The sequence below is a fragment of the Mytilus galloprovincialis genome, chromosome 1, assembly GCF_965363235.1.
Source record: "Mytilus galloprovincialis chromosome 1, xbMytGall1.hap1.1, whole genome shotgun sequence".
Taxonomy (NCBI): Eukaryota; Metazoa; Mollusca; class Bivalvia; order Mytilida; family Mytilidae; genus Mytilus; species Mytilus galloprovincialis.
In genome coordinates, this window is record NC_134838.1 from 13,550,107 (window position 1) to 13,571,624 (window position 21,518).

Consider the following 21,518-nt stretch of genomic DNA (forward strand, 5'->3'; position numbering starts at 1 on the left):
AAACGAAAGAAAGAAAATTAAGAATATTGTAAAATTTTGGTAAATGACCTTTCATGAGCTATTTAGTCTTATATGAAAAAATAAATGGGTGTTATGAGCTAAAATATTTTACCCTTTTTGTATGGAAAAACACCAAGAAGTCCGAAAATTTGACACAAATTCCAAAACTTCACCTAAGTACATCTTATACGAAGATATTGCGTCAGTATTGGTTTATTTAAGAAACCCTTGAGATCTTATCGAATGGTATGTGAAGTAAAAATGTAAAAAAAAGTAACAAATATTTATAGTTTCATCATCAAAAATAAACTATTATACTTTAAATATAACCATAACATTTATAGATTATTGTTACAAAGACAATACACGATCATGTATAATTGATACTTAAACCAATATTAACAAACTATTTCCGCCACTTTGGAATGTCTATTTGAAATACATGTTGGTGAACGTTCAGTGAAATAGTAGTTTTTGGAAATAGTTATTTTCTTTTATTTTTAACTATTTTTAATATTAAAATGGTCTGTGGCAAAATATTTTGAATACACTGCTTTTAGCTTTTGACACGCAAGTAAACATAAAATCAATAGCACTTTTAAATTCGTCCATGAGAATACAATTTGAAACTTAAAACATAGTAAAAGTAACAGACACTAAAATACTAATACCTGTAATATTTACAAGTCTGAGCAATGACAAAAATATGGACAATCATTCAAAAATTCAAGACGAAAGTTCTTAAAAGCAGTAAAACATATATGTCATGTCCTTGATTGTCTATTTATAAAGTTACAAAAAAATACAAAATAAAAATGATACTATACAAATGAAAATGAAAAAAAAAGAAATATAATATATAATGAAATATGACTTCCAATGTAAACATTGAATACATTTGGTTATTCTTTGTATATCCCTGAAGGTCATAACGCTTATTTGTCCTCAGCTTTTGAAGTTTTAGATTTGAGCATTCCTGATAAAGGAAAACCACAAAAAGTGCTTCGGGCACACTGTATTTGTATTTTTTTATTTTTATTTTCTAGCACCTGGTCAAAACCCTGTTAATGAGCTGTCCCCATGTGTAAAATGAATGCTTATTAGTTAATGTATCGGTACTTACACCATCAATAAAATAATTATCCTTATTTAATTTTCCATTGATAAATTAGAAAATTTGTCAAACTTCCACACAAAAAACAAATAAGGGCAACAGTAATATTACGATGTTTAAACCTCATAAATGGGTTCAAAACCAAACAAAGCTATACAAAAACGGAGGGAAATTACGTAAATGTGTGGTGATGATGACGATGATGAAGACGACGATGACGATGACATCAACGACGATGATAGTTAGGATGATGGACGATGATCATCGATGATGAATGATGAATGATGAATGGTGATAATGGTTGATGAATGTTGGATGAATGATAAATGATGGATACCATTACTTAGAGACCACACACAGTAAGGCACATGTATCAACAACTAGCACCAATTCGGAATTGTTAAACAAATGATATCTTGCTGCAAATATATTTTCATAACATTTGTGATAAGTTATCTGGCCATTTGTCAATCGCTTATGAAATTAGATCTCCATCTAATAACATAAAATCATATTATTTCATCTTGAACGTTTATGACACATAAATTGTTGCCATTACTGTTACCTTTCTGTAAAGCACTATGCTGAATGTATCCTCCGTTATTGGTGATATTTGTAATGTCATTGCCATTATTGTCATAAGATATTTCTGGAACCACTTCGGTATCACCACGCAAATTATCTAACACTGGAAAAATGATATTAGTCATCTGTTGTGATCTATTTTGTAGTTCGCCATCTGACATTTGCTTTAAGAAGTTATTTTGGATTGTTTGTTTCGGGTTGTTGATATCAAAAACATACCCATTAAAACGCATTCTTAAATTATTATTCATTAATACCGGTGGGGTATCTACGGGGGAAATACGAGGAGATGTAACAGTATAGTTACGTAGTAAAGAGTAGTCAATGCTGTCACTAGTTTTGAGCGTAGTATTACCATCAATGTATTTATCAGGAAAATCTATTCCTTCAACGCTTGATATGGATTCGGATGAACTAAGACTTTCTGGACTTCCCTCTAACGATTTATTCAAGTTAAAACTTCCAGGATAAATCTGTAAGGTAAGTGGTTTTTTATGCTTATAGGCCAAGACGGTATAACTGGTTGCCTGGATAGCCAATGAAGTGTCTGTTGAACAACTAAAACTAAAAGGATAGGAGCATGTTCCTATCCCAGAACTTGCGTTTTGGTCGCAAATAGTATTCATAGAAACATATTCACTATTTGAGACTATTACTGTTGGTGTTTTCTTTGGAATAGCAGCATCTGTGTTCTCGTCCTTATTTTTTTCTTCTGACATAGCTATCACTGACGTGGGTAAAGGATGTGATACATAGCTGCTTATATTCTCAGACTCCACTTCTGACATAGCTATCACTGACGTGGGTAAAGGATGTGATACATAGCTGCTTATATTCTCAGACTCCCCTGTAATATCTTTTGACACACTTGAATTTGACCCATTGAAATTGTTTTCAAGTAGCTCATCTAGCTTTATGGAATATTCGTCGGTCAGACAATCAGTTTCATTTTTCTCTTTAGGTGGACTGGCTGGATATGTAACAGTAATCAACGAAATCAATGCACTCGAAGAATTGTCTGGTGTTACATCATCTAGTGTTTGTGAAGTTCCTTAAATGAAAATAATATATCTACATAAAAAAGGACAATGTTTACAAGTTTTTTGTTAAATTTAATTGAAAAGGGTCAACTTGAACTTGAACGTATGTAATGTAGGAGTGGATATTCTGAAACCAAAAGACAACTGCAGAATCTTCAAGGAATTTTTGCAAGAGTTTCTTAACAATATAGTGAGAGTGGCATGTGAAATCGGACGAAGCACCTATATTTTCACTTAGTATGGCCACGTATTAATGGATATATCAAAGCTGAACGAAAATCCCTAGCATTTATAGATCATACTAATAGGAAAGGTTTTTATGATTTGGATGGAGAAATGTCTCACTAGCACTCACACCACATTTTCTTAACTATATTAGCAAATAATTGTTTTCTTGCACTTTAGTTTCGATGTTTAGAAAACACCTTCGAATAATGTGGAGATCTTGAAAAAGACATTTGTCTAGATCTTAATAACATAATGTGTTCTTCATTGAAAGATTATTGCTACTTTTTTTTTTTTTTTTTTTTTTTTTTTATGAAATAACAATATCAATACCTTAAAATGTCATCAAATGTCACCCAAATATGATTTAAATGGTTAAATTAAAATTCACTATTTGAAATATCTTATAGACAATCATAAATCTTTCTTATTCCGTGTGAACTAAGGAGTAAGGTTTTCAAATTATGTCTACATTATTTTTATAAATATGTTTGTGTTTAACAACTCTTTAGTAATGGACGTTTTCGAGTCTCCTTCTTTTCAATTAAGCTAATGTACCAGTTTCATACCTCCGTCGTATTAAAATAAAACCTACCTTGGTTCGGTATAGCAGGATCCATAGTATGAACTGCATGTAAATCTTTCATGGTTAAGTAGTCTGCCACAAGAATTTGTTCATCTGAGATATCAACCAGACTGTGAGAACTATTTTTATTCTGTTCCTCATTATACACACATTCACTAATTGCATTTACTGGATTCTTGGTTTGCTCGTTTAAAATGTCCTAAAACATAATTACAAGAGAACATATGAAACATTTTATCAATATGAAAGCGTATATTTGTAATTGGATTCATTTATTCTCACGGGTATCAAATTTCGTGGATTTGCAAAAATCTGCATATATTCCTATATCACAGTTTTTGTGATTTTAAATTCCTGGTTCTAAACTCCACCGACGAAATCCACGAGCATTTGGTATACATGAAGTTGATATGAATCCATAGTGCAACATTTGCCATTAATTGACTAAAACCACATGATCATTAAACTAATATATATTTTGAAATTAAAGTAATTTCTGTACACAGGTTCACCAGTACTGTAGTATATAAACTTTAACATTATAAGTCTTATTAACCTTTTATCTGTTGAGCCTTTATATATCTTTTCAATATAATAGAAGTTGAGAAATACCTAAACTGAATCAAGGAACAGTTTTGCATTTATCAAGTGTATAAAAATTACAATAAAAAAAAATACTGGACTCCGAGCAAAAGTCATAACGGAAAGTTCCTATAATCAAATGGCCAAACTAAAAGCTCTTGGCATTTAATCGCATGAACAACATATGTCATATTCCGGACTCGGTACACGCATTTTTTCGTGTAGAAAGTTAGCGAATTTAGCCTGGGGTTTTAGCTAGCTTGTACGGAAACCCTGGAGTGCCATGCAAAAAAAAAAATTTCAACTACACAACTTGTGCGCACGAGTTATACAACTTGTGCGCACGAGTTATTAACTTGTGCGCACAAGTTACACGTGATCTTATAGACATGCGCTGTTTTGCTAAAGAGACTACTTTATGGAACGCCATAGCTGCCGAATACAAAGATATGTTTATATAAATGAATGCACATACTTTTCAATATCTGCACATGTTTTTTTCTGTGTATACACATACTTTTCATATATATGAACATAGTTTACTTATATGCACTTACTTTTTATAAATATATGCACATACTTTTCCTACATATGCACATCGTTTACCTTATATGCACATACTTTTCCTACATATGCACCTAGTTATCCTCATATGCATATACTTTTTTTTCTATATATGCACAGACTTATTGTACATATGAATGTACAAATGTAGTTCTGCATGTGAATACTTTTCTCAGTATATATATATATATGAACATAGTTTTTCAACGTGAGAATTACAATTCATATTATGCTTTTCTGTTGTTTTTTTCAAACTGAACTAAGGGTTCCAAAATCATAAAAGGAATGTTTATTAAGAATTTCTTAATGATGTATGTTGTTCAATTAAGCAACTTTTGAAATCATTTTTATATGAATGCAATACTATTTTGGTATGCATGATGGTATGGCGCTGTTGTCTTCATCTATAGTCACTTGGTTTTCATGTCAAAACGTTGAAGGAGTCGATTTGTTTGTATTAAATTTTAACACAAGGATTATTACTGTTCCAGACCGTATGCGTATTTGGACCGTACGCGTACGGTCTGGACCGTATGCGTACTTTTTCGAAATACGCATACGGTCTGACTAATATTAAGAAGTTGTACAAGTTTATTTGATACAAATGTATATGGCAGATCAACATAACTTATATCTGAAATTAATATAAAAAGTTCAATAGAAATTGAAATAAAAACTTTTCATATTATAACTATTTAAAAAAAATCACGCTTATTCAATCTGTTAATCTCCTGTATTTAGCATGTCAGTAATTCATTAATAGCAGCCCAGTATGCTCATTGAAACTATCTGAGTGGGAGAACAATAGTTATAGAATATTTAGGAACTTTACAAAAAAATGCATATGCAAAGGAACATGCATGAACAAAAAATGTTAATGTAAAAAAAATATGACGTTCTCTGTGGAAACCAGTGTCACCTTGAGTAACAAAATAAAATTATCGGATAAACAAATATTTAATTTCAATTGTTCACTTATTCACTTTATCCATCTAAATGTAATTATAACAATTTATATAACGAAAAATAAAGATTTTGATAAATGTTTGTTTGAATTTAACCCATATGATCCCAAAACATGTATGGTCAGCTGGACCGTACGCGTATACTCATACGGTGCGACCGTACGCGTATGGTCCGACCAGTATACGTATACGGTCCGGACCGTACGCGTACGGTCCAAATACTCGTATGGTCTGGAACATTACCACTAACGGGTCAAAAGTTGTAAAAATGCATTCTTATAAAACTTAATTTAAATTGCCATTTTCTTTACCAATTTTAATGTGTTTTCAAAGTATTCAGTATAGTCTTAGATCTCAAAGTGTGAATTGTTTTCTATTATTATGATGTTATAGAAAGGACCAAAGACGGGTTAATTTTTTATGCCATGCCGATAGGCGTATGGGGGCATTATACATGTATTACCCTTGACCTTCCGTTTTACCGTCTGTCCTTCCATCTTTCCATTTTATTTTGCTGCACTCTAATTTAACTTTGCCTCTACTTAATTTGATAAAGCTCATACACAAAGGTAAAAAACTATAAAACGCTACGCAAAACAAGAAATGCAGAGTAAATCAGACAAATCATAATTTAGAACTGCAGCAAGTCATATCATATTTGATATTCACACCTTTTTAAAGCTTTTCAATACGTATACATTTTGTTTTTACGGCGTCGGCGTTGGCTTCGCAATGTATTAGTTTGTGATTAGGTCTAGTATGTTTTATGCAGTTGTATAAGTATTGGAACATCTCATTTCCATAGATAATATTTGGCCTTGTCCCCTCAGTAATTGTCTATTGACTTTGAAAATTTATTGGCACTTGCAATTAAGTCATATTTCTATGGAGGTTATAAGCCCACCCCTCATCATGGTTCATTGACATTGAAACTTTTACATAGTTTACAAGTTTATGTTTGTTTAAAGGGAATGACTTATGATAAGTCCATGGTATTTTGTATGTAGTTGTATATTGGCACATTTCCATGGATATTGTTCAGCCATGTACTTTCAGTCGTGGTTCATCAACTTTGAATATTTCCATAACTTACATGTTAAAGTATTGCTATTTTGGTTTCAACATTTGCATTTTCAAAATTACAAAAAGGCGTTACATCACCATTTCTGTGAAAACAGTTTATTTTTTTAATATTTTAACGAAGTTATATATATATAATTACTTTCGTATACAAAGAGAAAAATTCAAGATAGATACATTACTCCAACCCGACCCCCAATTTTCAAAAGCTTACAACTTGACAATGAATACATGATTCTATCAATATTAATGTCTCTTTAAGATATAATATAAAATTACTTATCAAATTGATAAAATGGCCCAAGGGCCCAGCTTGATATTACTGCAAATGTAAAACCCTGGATAGTTCGAGCAAGTATGGCCCCTTTAAATACGTTTGACATATCTACATTTGGATTGTGATTAACATTTTGATAATAGGCATCTTGTTAAAGACATCAAGAAATTCAGTGGGCCATTCTTATACCCTCTTTATAGAAAAAATTTAACATTGACCAAAGAATTATGAATCATGAAAATGTGCCACATATAGTTGACCTACTGCGTTATTACATCTGAGAAACGTACATAATAACTTAATTTTAACATTGATCACTCATAAAAAGGGAGAAATTCACAGGACAAAAAAACTATAATTTTGTTCAACCAGTCGCTGTACCATTTATAATAGGTCAAGACCAAAGAACATATGACAGACGGAAACTTCGAAACATAAGGCTATTACAAACAAAGTATGAAGCATCCAGATATTCTATCTTAATACCGAATATAAAGCTCTATAGAAATAGTTTTCGCCATCGCTGGACAGAAATACCTTTGTCTCACTCTATGACATATTACATTCACTGTTTATAGATTATTCCCACACCGACAAAGTGCGTTCGGCTCTTACTAATGTTTTTACTAATAAAACATAAAACCTGTATCAAAAAAAAGTCTGAAACACGAATACCCCCGCTTAAAATTTTCAATTTTCCAAGTTATAAAGGGGCATAATTGTCCAAAAAATTACTGCCCAAATTCTAACTCGGCCTAACTTTGTGTGATTATTAACATTGTGTGTGGATTTCAATAATTTTGGCAAATTAACGACAGAGTGCGGAAACCAAACTAAATGCATTAATAAATCTTGTGATCCGTTATCACTGAATTGTTGGGACAAACACCACTGAATTCAACACGCCATTAGTGATAATAATCCTTGTGTTAAAATGTAATACAAACGACTCGTACAAAATACAAAGTTATGGCATTAAAGCAAGTGACTATAGATGAAGACAACAGCGCCATACCATAATACATACCAAAATAGTATTGCATTCATATGAAAATGATTTCAAAAGTTGCTTAATTGAACAACATACATCATTTAGAAATTCTTAATAAACATTCTTTTTATGATATTGGAACCCTTAGTTCAGTTTGAAAAAAACAACAGAAAAGCATAATATGAATTGTAATTCTCACGTTGACAAACTATGCTCATATATACTGAGAAAAGTATTCACATGCAGAACTACATTTGTACATTCATATGTACATATGTAGGAAAAGTATGTGCATATAAGGTAAACGATGTGCATATGTAGGAAAAGTATGTGCATATATTTATAAAAGGTAAGTGCATATAAAGTAAACTATGTTCATATATATGAAAAGTATGTGTATACACAGATAAAAAACATGTGCAGATATTGAAAAGTATGTGCATTCATTTATATAAACATATCTTTGTATTCGGCAGCTATGGCGTTCCATAAAGTAGTCTCTTTAGCAAAACAGCGCATGTCTATAAGATCACGTGTAACTTGTGCGCACAAGTTGTACAACTCGTGCGCACAAGTTAATAACTCGTGCGCACAAGTTGTATAACTCGTGTGCACAAGTTGTGTAACTTGTGCGCGCAAGATAGTAACTTGTGCGCGCAAGTTAGTAACTTGTGCGCGCAAGTTGGTAACTTGTGCGCACAAGTTGAAATTTTTTTTTTTGCATGGCACTCCAGGGCTTCCACGGATAGTAACTTGTGCGCGCAAGTTAGTAACTTGTGCGCGCAAGTTGGTAACTTGTGCGCACAAGTTGAAATATTTTTTTTGCATGGCACTCCAGGGCTTCCGTAAGCTTGTATGGCAGTCGCATACCATTCCATTATAATAACATCAATATTTAAACAAAAGTTAAAATAAACAATAAATGTGACGTAACATACCAGAGATTTATTGTCATGTCCATATAAACCTCTATTTATGCTACAGTGTTTGTATACTCCACCTTTGTCTCTCTGCAAGAAAAGTAGGACAAAAATGGGATTAACTTTCGATAACTGATAATTAAGGTCGTTTGAATTGTTGCAATGCAATGGTAGACTATAATGACCTTGGTAAGAGGTCATAATGGTGACTGAAAATAAATCTGTACTTTTGCACATTGTGATTAGGATGGTGAGTTGTCTCATTTGCACTCATGCCACAACTTCTTATTTCTATAACTCATTGTATGTTCAATCAGTCTTTTAAATGTTTTAGAGAAAAACAAACTCCCTACATAAATACAACAGGTTACCTTATGTTATAATATTTATAAATGTCAACCTCATTAACGACAGGATGAAAATATAAACAGATACTGTCGTAACTTGAATAACTATATCACAATTGATATCCAAACTCTAATTTCAATAACCCTTTAATTATTAAGTTTAATGTTTGTATTTTTATTATACTGGTATTTTTATAATTCACATAACTTAAAGGTCAAAATGACCATTACATAAATACGTTATATTCTGCAATGTTGTATTTTTAATTATTTTCCATAAAGAAATTTTCATTTTAAGTTGTGTTTTGCTTGAAGCACAAATATTAACACACATATAATAGAAAAACAAAAGTTTGTGTTACATCCATGACGCAAAATCAGTACATGTAGAACAAAAACAAAACAAAACAGGCAAAGGAATCACGGAGCAAAGATAAACTCTCTCCTCACTGCAAGGCTTTGGCGGAATTCCCTACAAAAATATTCGGATCTACCTTATAAGATTTTGTACCACCTAATCGGAAAAGAACATACTGGAAAGTAGCACATAGGAAAAACAAAATAGTTCCTGCGCACAGGTGTTAACCTTAAACTCTGAAGCATATATATTTATGAGCATATCTCGAGGAGCATATACGTAATTGAGGTATCAGTTGAAAGGGGCAGAACTACTAAATAAATACTTGTTGAACATACCATTTTCCTGATAATTTTGAATCCTTCATAAATGTATAAATGAATTCTAAAATTGAGGGCATATATAGCCTGTTTTCTCATAAAAAAAAAAGTGCCTGGTTTGGTGTATTCAAAATTCTAGTTACAACTACAGTATTGTATCTATGTATTTATAGGGGAATCTTACCAAAGTAGTATCCTTAATATGAATGGATGGTACGTCTATCTCATATGGTCTTGACATTTCTTTGATCTTTCCACACATATGACACCTGTTAAGTACAATCCAGTATGTATGCATTTGACTTAGAAAGTACCGACTTTCAAATATGTGTAAGAACTACGAAAACAAACTCATCATAGATACCAGGATTGAATTTTTGTTTATGCGCCAGACGCGTGTTTCGTCTACAAAAGACTAATCAGTTACGCTCGAGTAAATAAAAATTAATAACGAAGTGAATGATAAATGGGTTGTATAATTAATTTTATAATTGTATCTTGTTTTAATCATGTTGTATGTGGTGAGACTTTAATAAACTATTGAATCTGAATCTGAATCTGTAAAATGGTTGGAAATGTTTTGCAGTTACTTTCAGGGAGATTCCAACAGTTAATATCAGCCTTGTTTATCGGATTTATATATTATAAACATTGCGCATTGCACTGTAACTTTCATATTTACAGCTTGCATTCGATAGCTTTTGGTTACTTATTATTCTTTTTTTCTTTTTCGAGGGAACAGTAAAAATTAAAATAACGAAAAAAACGAACTCCAAGTAAAATTCAGTTGGAAAGTCTCTTATCACACGGCAAAAATTAAAAGCTCGGACGCATCAAACGAATGGAAATTTACCTATGTGTCAAAGTTCAAAAACACAAATCAAAATTTCAAAAACAAAACCTAAGAAAATAACTCTATTTCAACAGCTCTAGATTTATTTGTTGAGAAAAATCATAAAATGAATACCTGATCTCTGCTGTAAGTAGACATAGAACTATCACTAAAGCTATTATTGGTAAGACAATAGCAACTACTAAGTTGTTGTCACCTGTATCTGCAAATAAAAAGCTTTTCAAATAAGCTAAATCTACATAAAAAACAGCTAGATTCATTAGTACCTTATAATAGATATTTTGTGTTATACATAATTATGATTTTAAATGCGTACCAATGATAATTTTCTCTATACATATCTATGAACATTGTGTATGATCGTATATCAATGATCATTTGCTCTATAATTATCTATGAATACTGTGTATCAAAAATAATTTTCGGTATGCATATCTATGAAAAGTACGTACAATTTATCCGTTTCTGTACTTTTCATTTTTAGTTCTACAAATGTATGCAATGCTTTTTGTCTGGTTATTGGGCTTACTATGGTGATTTGTGGAATTTTATTTGACAATAAAAGAGGGACGAAAGATACCAGAGGGACAGTCAAACGCATAAATCGAAAATAAATTTACAACGCCATGGCTAAAATGAAAAAGACAAACAGACAAACAATAGTACACATGACACAAACATAGAAAACTAAAGAATAAGCAACACGAACCCCAAACTGTTTTTTTGCCATATGGTTTTCTATCGTACTTAAAGTGGGTTAATTCCTCCGGGAAATAAGTAAAATACTCTATCAAATTTTGACTAGATATATATGCAAAGGTTGTGAATAATTTTAAGAAACTTACCAGACTGTAATGAATCCATTGTTGTAACATTATAATTTTTCTCCCCTTCAAGACTTTGCTTTCCAGCAGACGACACTGCCATTAACCAAACGACATACCTCGTTCCACTTTTGAGGTTTCTTATTGTATATTGCATTTCTACTTTAATTATAGATGAGTTGATTCTCGTGGAAGAATTTGTACCTAAATAAAGCACATATGGTGTCATTTCACTTTATTAACTACATTTGAGCTTGGGTGCATAGTTGTATAATTGTAAGCATACCAAATCTCCTCACTTTTGTATTATATAAACATTAAGAAGTAAAGTTTATGTATGACACTATTGAGGTCTGGACGTAGTGTATCAGGTAACGACAATTCAAGGGTAATTTCCATGAAAATAAATGTGTGATATCAGTGAATATTTGATAAAAAATTCATTGTACTGTATGTAGTAAGGTTACAAAAAAATAAGATCATACTTCAAAAACAGCATAGCGTTATTATAAGGAGTGTGTTTCATCTTTTTGGTCCTTGAAACGTAGTTTATGCATCTAGACAATCGAAGTTCACAGACGGTTTAATTCAATAGCTTTATAACGTATTATCTTTTGAAAATAATAGGAAAGTAAACTTGTTGTATCGAATTTTATAATTTCTTCATTTTACAATCGATAAACATTGTTCCTTTTAAATATTGTAAAAGCATGTCGTGTCAAAAATCAGATTCCCGTGCCACGTCGAATTTTCTCTATTGGAAAATCAGGCAAACTAGAGGGTGTTTTAATAGTGAAAAACTATTTTTAGCAACTGAAGATCCCTAAAAAGTCACACCACCTTTATTGGTTCCATCTTTACGTTATTTACCATAATCTTATATTCTTACCCAATAAACATTCAGTGCCTTTTTCATCCGCTTGGCACCAATATAAAATATAAAATTCTACGAAAGGTGAACGTTCACAAGGTCGTGGTCTTGCCCAGACAACTGTTATCGATTGTTTATCCCGATCCTGCATCGATACACTTGTTGGCCTTTGAGGAACTGCAACGCAAGAAAAATATAATAAATTGTACAAACCTACTTTATTTTTTAAGAACATGATACATATATTAGAAAATACACTAAATATATCTAAAAATTCCTTTACAATAGCTTAAGAGAAGATGGATCGACTATAAAAGCTCATCAAAAGGTTCAAAAGCTGACATACTCATTTCCATTAGTTACCGGTAGTTTAATTACATGTTTTACATTACATTGTCGGTAATTTAACATTCATGATCATAGTAAGATCACAATCATAATTAAAGAAATACTACGATCGTTTAGTATATATTGATTACAACTCATATTGGTTGTATTTTTTTGTACAAATATGGCGCTTTAAAAAAGATAAGGAATTATTTTGTTAAACTTTATATCTAAAACATTGAATGTTTCAAGATATATAAAATTACTTACTTTCATTTCGAATGAAATAACAGTTTTCCCACGAGAATCCGGTACTTTTGTTGTCACTGTCCATGGAAAGCCCAAATAAATAAATCTTTTCAAAATCCAAATGCTGTACAGTATAAGATTTTGCATCAGCTGATACATGTGCCCATTTAAGTTGTTTCTATAAATGAGAACACATGTTTATATGAAGTATAATAATTAATTGTTACTCTTTTTTAAACAAACACATTGGCTCTCTACAGCAAATATTCTTTGATAATCTCAAATATTACTTGAACTTAACTTTTGAGCTAGTCTATCATTATCAAATAAGGTTTGTTATACAATTTGAAAAGATACTGTAATGCATTTGTTACTATGCATTGCATGCAGTTAACTCAATATTCAGAGACAGGTAAACAACATTTGTACGAAATTATGGGGAGCATGGCTCTTTGTTAAAATAAAAATAAAGAAAATGAAATTGAGTTTTAAGGTCCAGTGAGAAAACAATCAACCAAATACATTTTAGAATCTGACCGCTTTACTTTAAGAATAGTTGTTTTATAAACAATTTGAATAACTTTAGCCTTGTTTGACTCATCATTCTTAGTAGTAATGCTTAACCAGATATAGGAAGATGTGATGTGAGTGCCAATGTGACAACTCTCAATCCAAATAACAATTTATAAATATAAACTATTAAAGGTCAATGTAAGGCCGTCAACACAGAGCATTGGCTCACACCAAAAAACAACAAGCTATAAAGGGCCCCAAAATTACTAGTGTAAAACCATTCAAACGGGAAAACCAACGGTCTAATCTACATAAAAAACGAGAAACGAGAAACACGTAAAAATTACACAAACAAACGACAACTACTGTACATCAGATTCCTGACTTAGGACAGATGCAAACATTTGCAGCGGAATTAAACGTTTTAATGGTACAAACCTTCTCCCTTTTTCTGAAACAATAGCATAACCAGACTTGTTTGTAACGCATGTTTCAATTTGACTAATGAGAAAAGAAAAAAAAAACATTTCCCTCTCCTAAATAGCGGCCAAAGGAAACAATCAAAACCTAAATTACGTAATAGTGAAATAATTTATAATTGCTGTTTACTTTTTTTCTTTTAAAAAGATGTCGTTGTGACTTATCGACGTAGCTCAAATGTGTATAATGACTCTACAAAGATTTAAGTGAGAATTATATTTTAGTAATTTTGAATTTTGTTTATTTTTGAAGTCAAGTTGTGATTCCAATTTAGATACGTTACCTCGCATCCGTTCGTCCTTTCACACCAGTAGATAGTATAACCTTTGACCCCTTCAGTATTTTCTGTTTCCCATGACATCAAGATATCTCTGTTTAATTTTTCAAGTACAAAGTGAGGAGGTTTGTAGTCTCCTGTAAAACATAATTTTCACACCTAATGGTTTCATTCAAGAAAAGTTGTTTTCAATTGTTAGAGGTTGTTTTACATCCATGTTTCCCCGACTTAAAATAATGGGTATTTTTTCTTTAAACATGACGTTGTGTTTTCTTTCCTTTCAATTACAATAATTGTACATTGAATAAAAGAGGGACGAAAGATACCAGGGGGACATTCAAACTCAAAGATAGAAAATAACACGAATCTTAATAAAAACTGGGGGTGATCTCACTTAGTTATGTTTTAGGTGACACACTTACAAAAACAAGTTCCATTAAATTAATTATCTATATGTCTTTGCTTACATTTCTATGGCCCTTGATATCTCGTTAAAAGACACAATTCATATAAATTTTGAAGTAAGAATAAAACTCTTTTGACTTGAGTACAGATTTAAAGTTGTTAAATAAAGGGGTTATTTGAAATAAGGTTGATATTATGTAGATGGTGATCCATATGGGTCTTAAATTTCACCAAAGTTAAATATAGCTGTTATGCCGAAAAGAAAGAGTAATGATATACCACTCAAAAAATTTCAAATTCATATATTGTATAGTCCAAGAGGTTACTGATACGTTTTGAGGTTCAGGGACTGCATTTTCTCCCTTGAAACCATTTGCAAGTATGGTCTTGAGGAAACGATGATAGTCCATCGGGAGGGGACGATAAATGGCTGACCCGTGTTCAGAGAGAGCCATATATCTTGCATGTAAAAGACACCCTTGCAGATTCCGCTACAAGACAGCACTCGCACCCGCAAAGTGGAAAGAAATTAATATAAGTTGCACAACTTGTTATCCAATCCACTATAAATAAATATGTTTATACTAATGATTCGTTAGTGTAAGAAAAGTCAATCAATCGTTTTGAAGAAATAGTTTACTTTCTAAGATGACCTACTTCAATTCAATCAATTGTACATATTAACTAAAAGAATTTACAGACACAAATTAAAGTCCTTAATAAAATTCAGAAATATTTGGCATTATGAAAACAATGATTTAATCTAATTGAAGCTTAACTCCTCCAAAGTCATCAATTGTATGAGTATATAATAACACAGTTTTCATAAGATAATTAACCACAGGTTCAGGTTTGAATTTAATTAGTGGCCACCGTGCTAAGTAAGTATGATGTTTAAGATTAAATTAAATGAAGACATATATAAGTGTGTGTAATATTGTACACAGCACACCATACTACATTGGCCGAAAGACAGTTATTCTTTAGTAAATATAGGTACAAATGTGTATTTCAATAATTTGGCTGGAAAGGGCCAAACATCAATATATATATGTAGAACAGATATTACTTTCTATAATAGTTATTTACCTTTATTAATGTATATTGGAGAGCTAGCTGCAGACATTCCAACATTTGTTCCTGCCTTTATTCGTATACTGCCAGATTGTCCAGACTGAATGTTAGTGAATGTATGGTGTGATGCGTTGTTAGAATTAAACTGATGAGAAATAGGTTTATCTCCAGTAGATTCAAGACTCAGTTCAAACTTTACGATCGGCCCATTTTCCTCCATCTCTTTGAAATTCTAAAAACATTTAGTATTTATTTAGCAAAAAGTACTCTTTAAGGTTCCTTTGGAATATATTTAATTTTTATATATCTATTCTAGAAACCTATAAAGGATCAAGTAAAACTAAATTGACAGAGACAGGGAAATATTTTAAATTCAATTCCAAGTTCTTCTTTATATCTGTTTACATTTTCCCCGTCTTAAAGGATTATTAAGCGAAATAGACTTTTATAAACAAACAATACTACTACTGGAAAACAAATAATAAATGTTCATTCAGACACAATTGAGATTTGATCATTTATATAATGCGAATTACGTCAAAATGAAGATATTTTTTCTAGGAAATTGAGTAATTTTGAAAAAGACGATATAATTTCTGTGACTGAAAAATATATTCTTTTGGTGATCAATATGGATGTCATAACTAAAGAAAAGGAAACATTTATTTAAGGAATACACTGTAGTCTGGCATTGTCAACAAATATTAGATTGTATTTATAAAACGTGAGCTTTATAGGTGACGCGTAGATTACTGCGCACGTTAAACCGATTAATTCTCAGCAAATGTTGCGCCTATAATAAATTATCTATCTGAACAATTTATTGTCCGTTTTTGTTTGTCTCTTTATTACCGAGAGAGATGGTTTCTAGTTTTTGTGCTCTGTTTTATCTCATTATTTTAATGTAATTCCTGTTACCCTATATATGCATACGTATCTCAGTTAATTCATCCCTGCCTTTTTACTGATAGGTTAACCTTTTTTATGAAGTTAAGTCAATAACATCGCTTACGACTGTATTGTTTGTTATCATCTTTTCATTTTAACTATTAAATGGAACAACTTCATATCAAAATCATTAAACCTAATTTTTACCTGCCAATAAACTGTAATGTTTCGAACTTTTGAACGATCATCTTCTGCAAATGCAATAGCTCCCACAGTTACTTTGGGGGCAAACTTTGCAACTACAAGTACAAAAATATAAATAAATTAATCCCTGTTGAAGAATAATAAAAGACGTTTATTATGATTTTCTGATTTCCGAAATTAAACCAAAATCTGTTTTTAAGCTAGAGATAACAATTAACAATATTTTGATATTGTCCTTTTCTTTAGCAGCTATTTTTGTATATTACATACCAAAAATAATTTAATTGTTCAGTCGAATAGTTGAAAAAAAAGAGTTAGAGAACATTTTTCTTTGAGAAAGATTAATTGATAGTTGCTGTTAGAAGAAAAAAAAATGAAACAAATTAAAGATATGCTTGACGTATTTTTATCTTAGGTGGACAGCTGTCTATAAGCTAATGTGGCAATCATATCAAATCTCTGAAATTATATACTTAAATCAATGCTTACCATCTTGTGCTGTTCTTGCCTTTAGATAAACTGAATCACTTGATAAACCTATTGGTCTTGTGTGGGTAAATATGTCTGTATAATGGGCAAACACTTCAAACGTATAAAAAGTGTATGTTTGTAAGTCTTCAATCAGCACTGATGTATTAAATGTTTTCACCTAAAATTAGATATTGTCTTCATTTTACCAACTTGCATCTGTTTTTTAATCATTAATAAAGTTTAGAATGGAAATTGGGAATATGTCAAACAGACAACAACCCGACCAAAGAGCAGACAACAGACAACGACCACCAATGGGTCTTAAACAGCAAATGGAAAATCTCGCACCCGGTGGTGGCCCTCATCTGGCCCGTAAATACAATTGTGTACTAGCTCTGTGAAAATGGACTATACACTTAACTCCACAACATATAAATGAACTAAAATCTAATAAACATACAAGAGTAACAAAGGTTACAGGCTCCTGACTCCTGGCGCGAAAATGCGGTAGAGTTAAACATGTATTGCATTACATGCACAACGGATATTAATTTAAATTAAAACAAATGATTCTGGTATATAAGTGAATTGATATTTAGTTTACTTTGTTTCATGTTGGGTTTTTAATAATTTAATACTTTATTAACACGCAATAACTCATTGTCCCCTCTTAAAACAAAATAAATGTTTTAAGTCAGAATTATGATGTTTTTCTTTTTGATTGTTGGTTGATATAATCGACCGATAATTTGAATTTATTTTTGGTGTCTTAGCGCAATTGAGCGAAAATTCGTGGCGGTCCATTTTCGTTTATGGAGTTAACTGGATTATTTTAATTGACGTGACGCCAATTAAAGAAAGAGTTAAATAACGTTAATATACTATTTCATTAATGTAAGTTATTTATAAAATATATTTCACAACTCCATTTTCTATGGAAAATTCTATCGTCATAACAGTTTACAATGCTGTTGAAGTTTGTTTTCTTGATAATCCCTTACTCGTTGGTATATTTGTACCATGACAGAGCGCCGGCTATCACTCTCTGTAATTTGGTTAATTGTGTTGATCAGTAGTTAATTTTCTTTGTGATATTTTGTGTACTGTCATTTGTTTTTGTTTTTTTGTCATGGCATTATCAATTTGTTTTCAACTTATGAGTTTGAATATCCCTTTGCTATCTTTTGCAACTTTTATACTCTGAAGTCTCAAAGTTCGAGTTGTTGTACCATTTTTTAAATTGTAAATTTTAGTTCGTCGATAATAGTTATTTGAAACAATACTGAAAGTGACGAATAAAAGAGGGACGAAAGATACCAAAGGGACAGTCAAACTCATAAATCTAAAACAAACTGACAACGGCATGGCTAAAAATGAAAAAGACAAACAGAAAAACTATAGTACACATGACACAACATAGAAAACTAAAGAATAAACAACACGAACCCCACCAAAAACTAGGGGTGATCTCATGTGCTCCGGAAGGGTAAGCAGATCCTGAATAACATTTTTGAAGACTTGACTTACATAACAATGCAGAATATTTATTTGAGTTTAAATATGATAGTTTGATTTTTTTTCCCGAATAGGGCAAGTCATCTGTAAAGCTTTACTTTGCAAATCATGTTTCTTTTTAAGAACAAGTTGTACTTTAAGTATATGTATACTATTTATTGGTTCAAAATCAAAGGCACAAGCTAAGAAGGCCAAACGAGCAACATAATGATACATCACCCTTTTGAAATTGATACTATGCAACTGATTATTATTGTCGAGTAGAAACTCTATGAGCCAAAGTCTTCAGTCTTGATAATCATTTGGGCTGCTATCCATTGTAGTTTACAAGATGTAAGCAGGTAACAAAATCATCATAGAAGGGTAATTAAACTACGATAGGAAAAAGAAGAATAATTTCTGACAATTGACTTATTTGTAGAGCTTGTGTAAAGAATAATTTTGCCGCAAAAAGGTTACACCCTGGCTACTATAGTTTCTGTCAAAAATGAAAAATAGGTAGTTGTTACAGGCCATTAATAACTTTCAAACACTTGATCAACGATTTTGACTTTGCTAAATTTGTGTAGATAATTTTTGGCTGATTATCTGTTATGATGAATTTATTTATCTGAATCAATTATAGTGTTTTGCCAAAAACAACGCAAACAGTGATTCTAATCGATTGTAATGGATCCCATTATCCCGCTTGATCAGAAGAGTACCGAAACAGTAAATAACAAGAATGTATCAAAAGTACACGGATGCCCCACTCGCACTATCATTTTCCATGTTCAATGAACCGTGAAATTGGGTACAAAATCTAGTTTAGCATTTAAATTAAAAAGATCATACCATAGGGAACATGTGTACTAAGTTTCAAGTTGATTGGACTTCAACTTCATCAAAAACTACCTTGACCATAAACTTAAACCTGAAGCATTCGTAAGTGGGGCATAAAACCGTTACATGTCAAGAAAGTCGCAAAGAAATAAAACAATTTCTAATTCACAGATTTAATTTTGTGTTACTCATCGCAAACAGGAATAATTACGTGTACGATCGACTGATCCGGCGATGAACATATAGATCAATAATATTAAATCAGAAAAAAATATTTTAAAAACTTGCCGTATTTGTTCTATTTGTGGTGTATTGGATTGTAAATTCCAAATCACGTTCTCTTGTGTCCCATGCCAGTTCAATCGCAGTTTTATCTCTTTCTCGAACTGTGAAATTTTCCATTTTATAAGGTTTTCCTGCAAAATATTTATATGCGTATATTATTCTAGTAAATCAAATCATCACTTTCAAAGATAATTATATGAATTAATATTTGAGGTCTTATATTGGTTTATCCAATCTCAATCTTCAAAAAACAGATGATTTGAACTTTTAGAATATCAGTTGCCAAATTATCAGCATGAAAACGAGAAACATATAGATAAAAAGTAAAACCCTTAATTGAACAATAAAAACCTGCCAAACCCATTGACCGTTTCCTACGTCTTCATTAAGAGTGGTTAGTAAAGGCAGTTAGATTTAAAGAATTACAATTAAGATTACATCATTTAAAGATTTTGTCTGTTCTATTTCTTTAAGGTCTTTTTTGCTGATCTATTTTTTCTTTTTTTTCTAATGACAGAGTATCTCTATCGTCTTTTAAAATGTCTAACAAAAATCAACATTATACATTAACACTTGGATGGAAAGTTGTTTTATTTGCATTCATACCTCATTTTTAGTTGGTTTTTTTAGGTAGAATTAGTTATCAAAGGTACCAGGATTATAATTTAGTACGCCAGACGCGCGTTTCGTCTACATAAGACTCATCAGTGACGCTCATATCAAAATATTTATCAAGGCCAAACAAGTACAAAGTTAAAGAGCATTGAGGATCCAAAATTCCAAAAAGTTGTTCCAAATACGGCTAAGGTAATCTATGCCTGTGATATGAAAATCCTTAGTTTTTCAAAAAATTAAAATTTATAAAAATGACCACATTATTGATATTCATGTCAACCCCGAAGTGTTGATTACTGGGCTGGTGAGTAACTCCTGATATTTCGACCAAATACATATGTAGCATGATATGTAAATACGTGCACGTGATAAGCAAAACGGTTTTATCAACGCAAAACTAGTCAATCTTTTAAAAAGATCAAACATCTTATCTAAAAAGATATTTCAATTTACAAACTTATTTAGAAATAATAATTTATGATTTGTTCATGCAATGATTACACATACCGCCCTCAATATTGAATATAATGAACTCTGATTTATGTAAATAAGAGTACTTTTAGGGAAGTTTTATTTGTTGAGATTTACCTTTTGCAATTTTATTACTTTTTGAGATGACAAGTATTTTAAAGCCAATCAAAGGTCATATCAACATATACTTCATACCTTATAAAGAATTAAATGTATTTGTACAATAAAATAATGATAATAATATATAGCAACAACATGTAAGCACTCATGCTTTATATTGATAATTCTTTTCATCCCAAGTGTTCGACACTTTATTCAGAAGAGCTTTAGACACAAAATATCCGACATTCTTTTTATCATTAAATCTTATTGGCATACTTAGAATATTTACGCTGTCTTCGATTGTTAGAGACCAGAATG

The 21,518-nt window shown here is 31.3% G+C and overlaps 1 protein-coding gene across 2 annotated transcripts in view; it reads right to left on the minus strand.

The window, feature by feature from the left end:
* Positions 1–278: 278 nt before the first annotated feature.
* LOC143066193 (uncharacterized) overlaps positions 279–21,518 on the minus strand; it is a 37,047-nt gene continuing 15,807 nt past the window's right edge. The window contains exons 6-18 of one of the 2 annotated variants that reach the window (XM_076239208.1): positions 20,016–20,143; positions 17,409–17,568; positions 16,923–17,014; positions 15,843–16,059; positions 14,355–14,485; positions 13,100–13,256; positions 12,521–12,679; positions 11,653–11,835; positions 10,922–11,009; positions 10,139–10,223; positions 8,948–9,019; positions 3,560–3,749; positions 279–2,750 (exon numbers count right to left, since the gene is read on the minus strand). In XM_076239208.1, coding sequence (XP_076095323.1) covers positions 1,624–2,750; positions 3,560–3,749; positions 8,948–9,019; positions 10,139–10,223; positions 10,922–11,009; positions 11,653–11,835; positions 12,521–12,679; positions 13,100–13,256; positions 14,355–14,485; positions 15,843–16,059; positions 16,923–17,014; positions 17,409–17,568; positions 20,016–20,143 — 2,789 coding nt within the window. In that variant the 3' untranslated portion in view covers positions 279–1,623. The remainder of the gene's footprint in view (positions 2,751–3,559; positions 3,750–8,947; positions 9,020–10,138; positions 10,224–10,921; positions 11,010–11,652; positions 11,836–12,520; positions 12,680–13,099; positions 13,257–14,354; positions 14,486–15,842; positions 16,060–16,922; positions 17,015–17,408; positions 17,569–20,015; positions 20,144–21,518) is intronic. The other variant, XM_076239209.1, reaches the window with a different exon arrangement.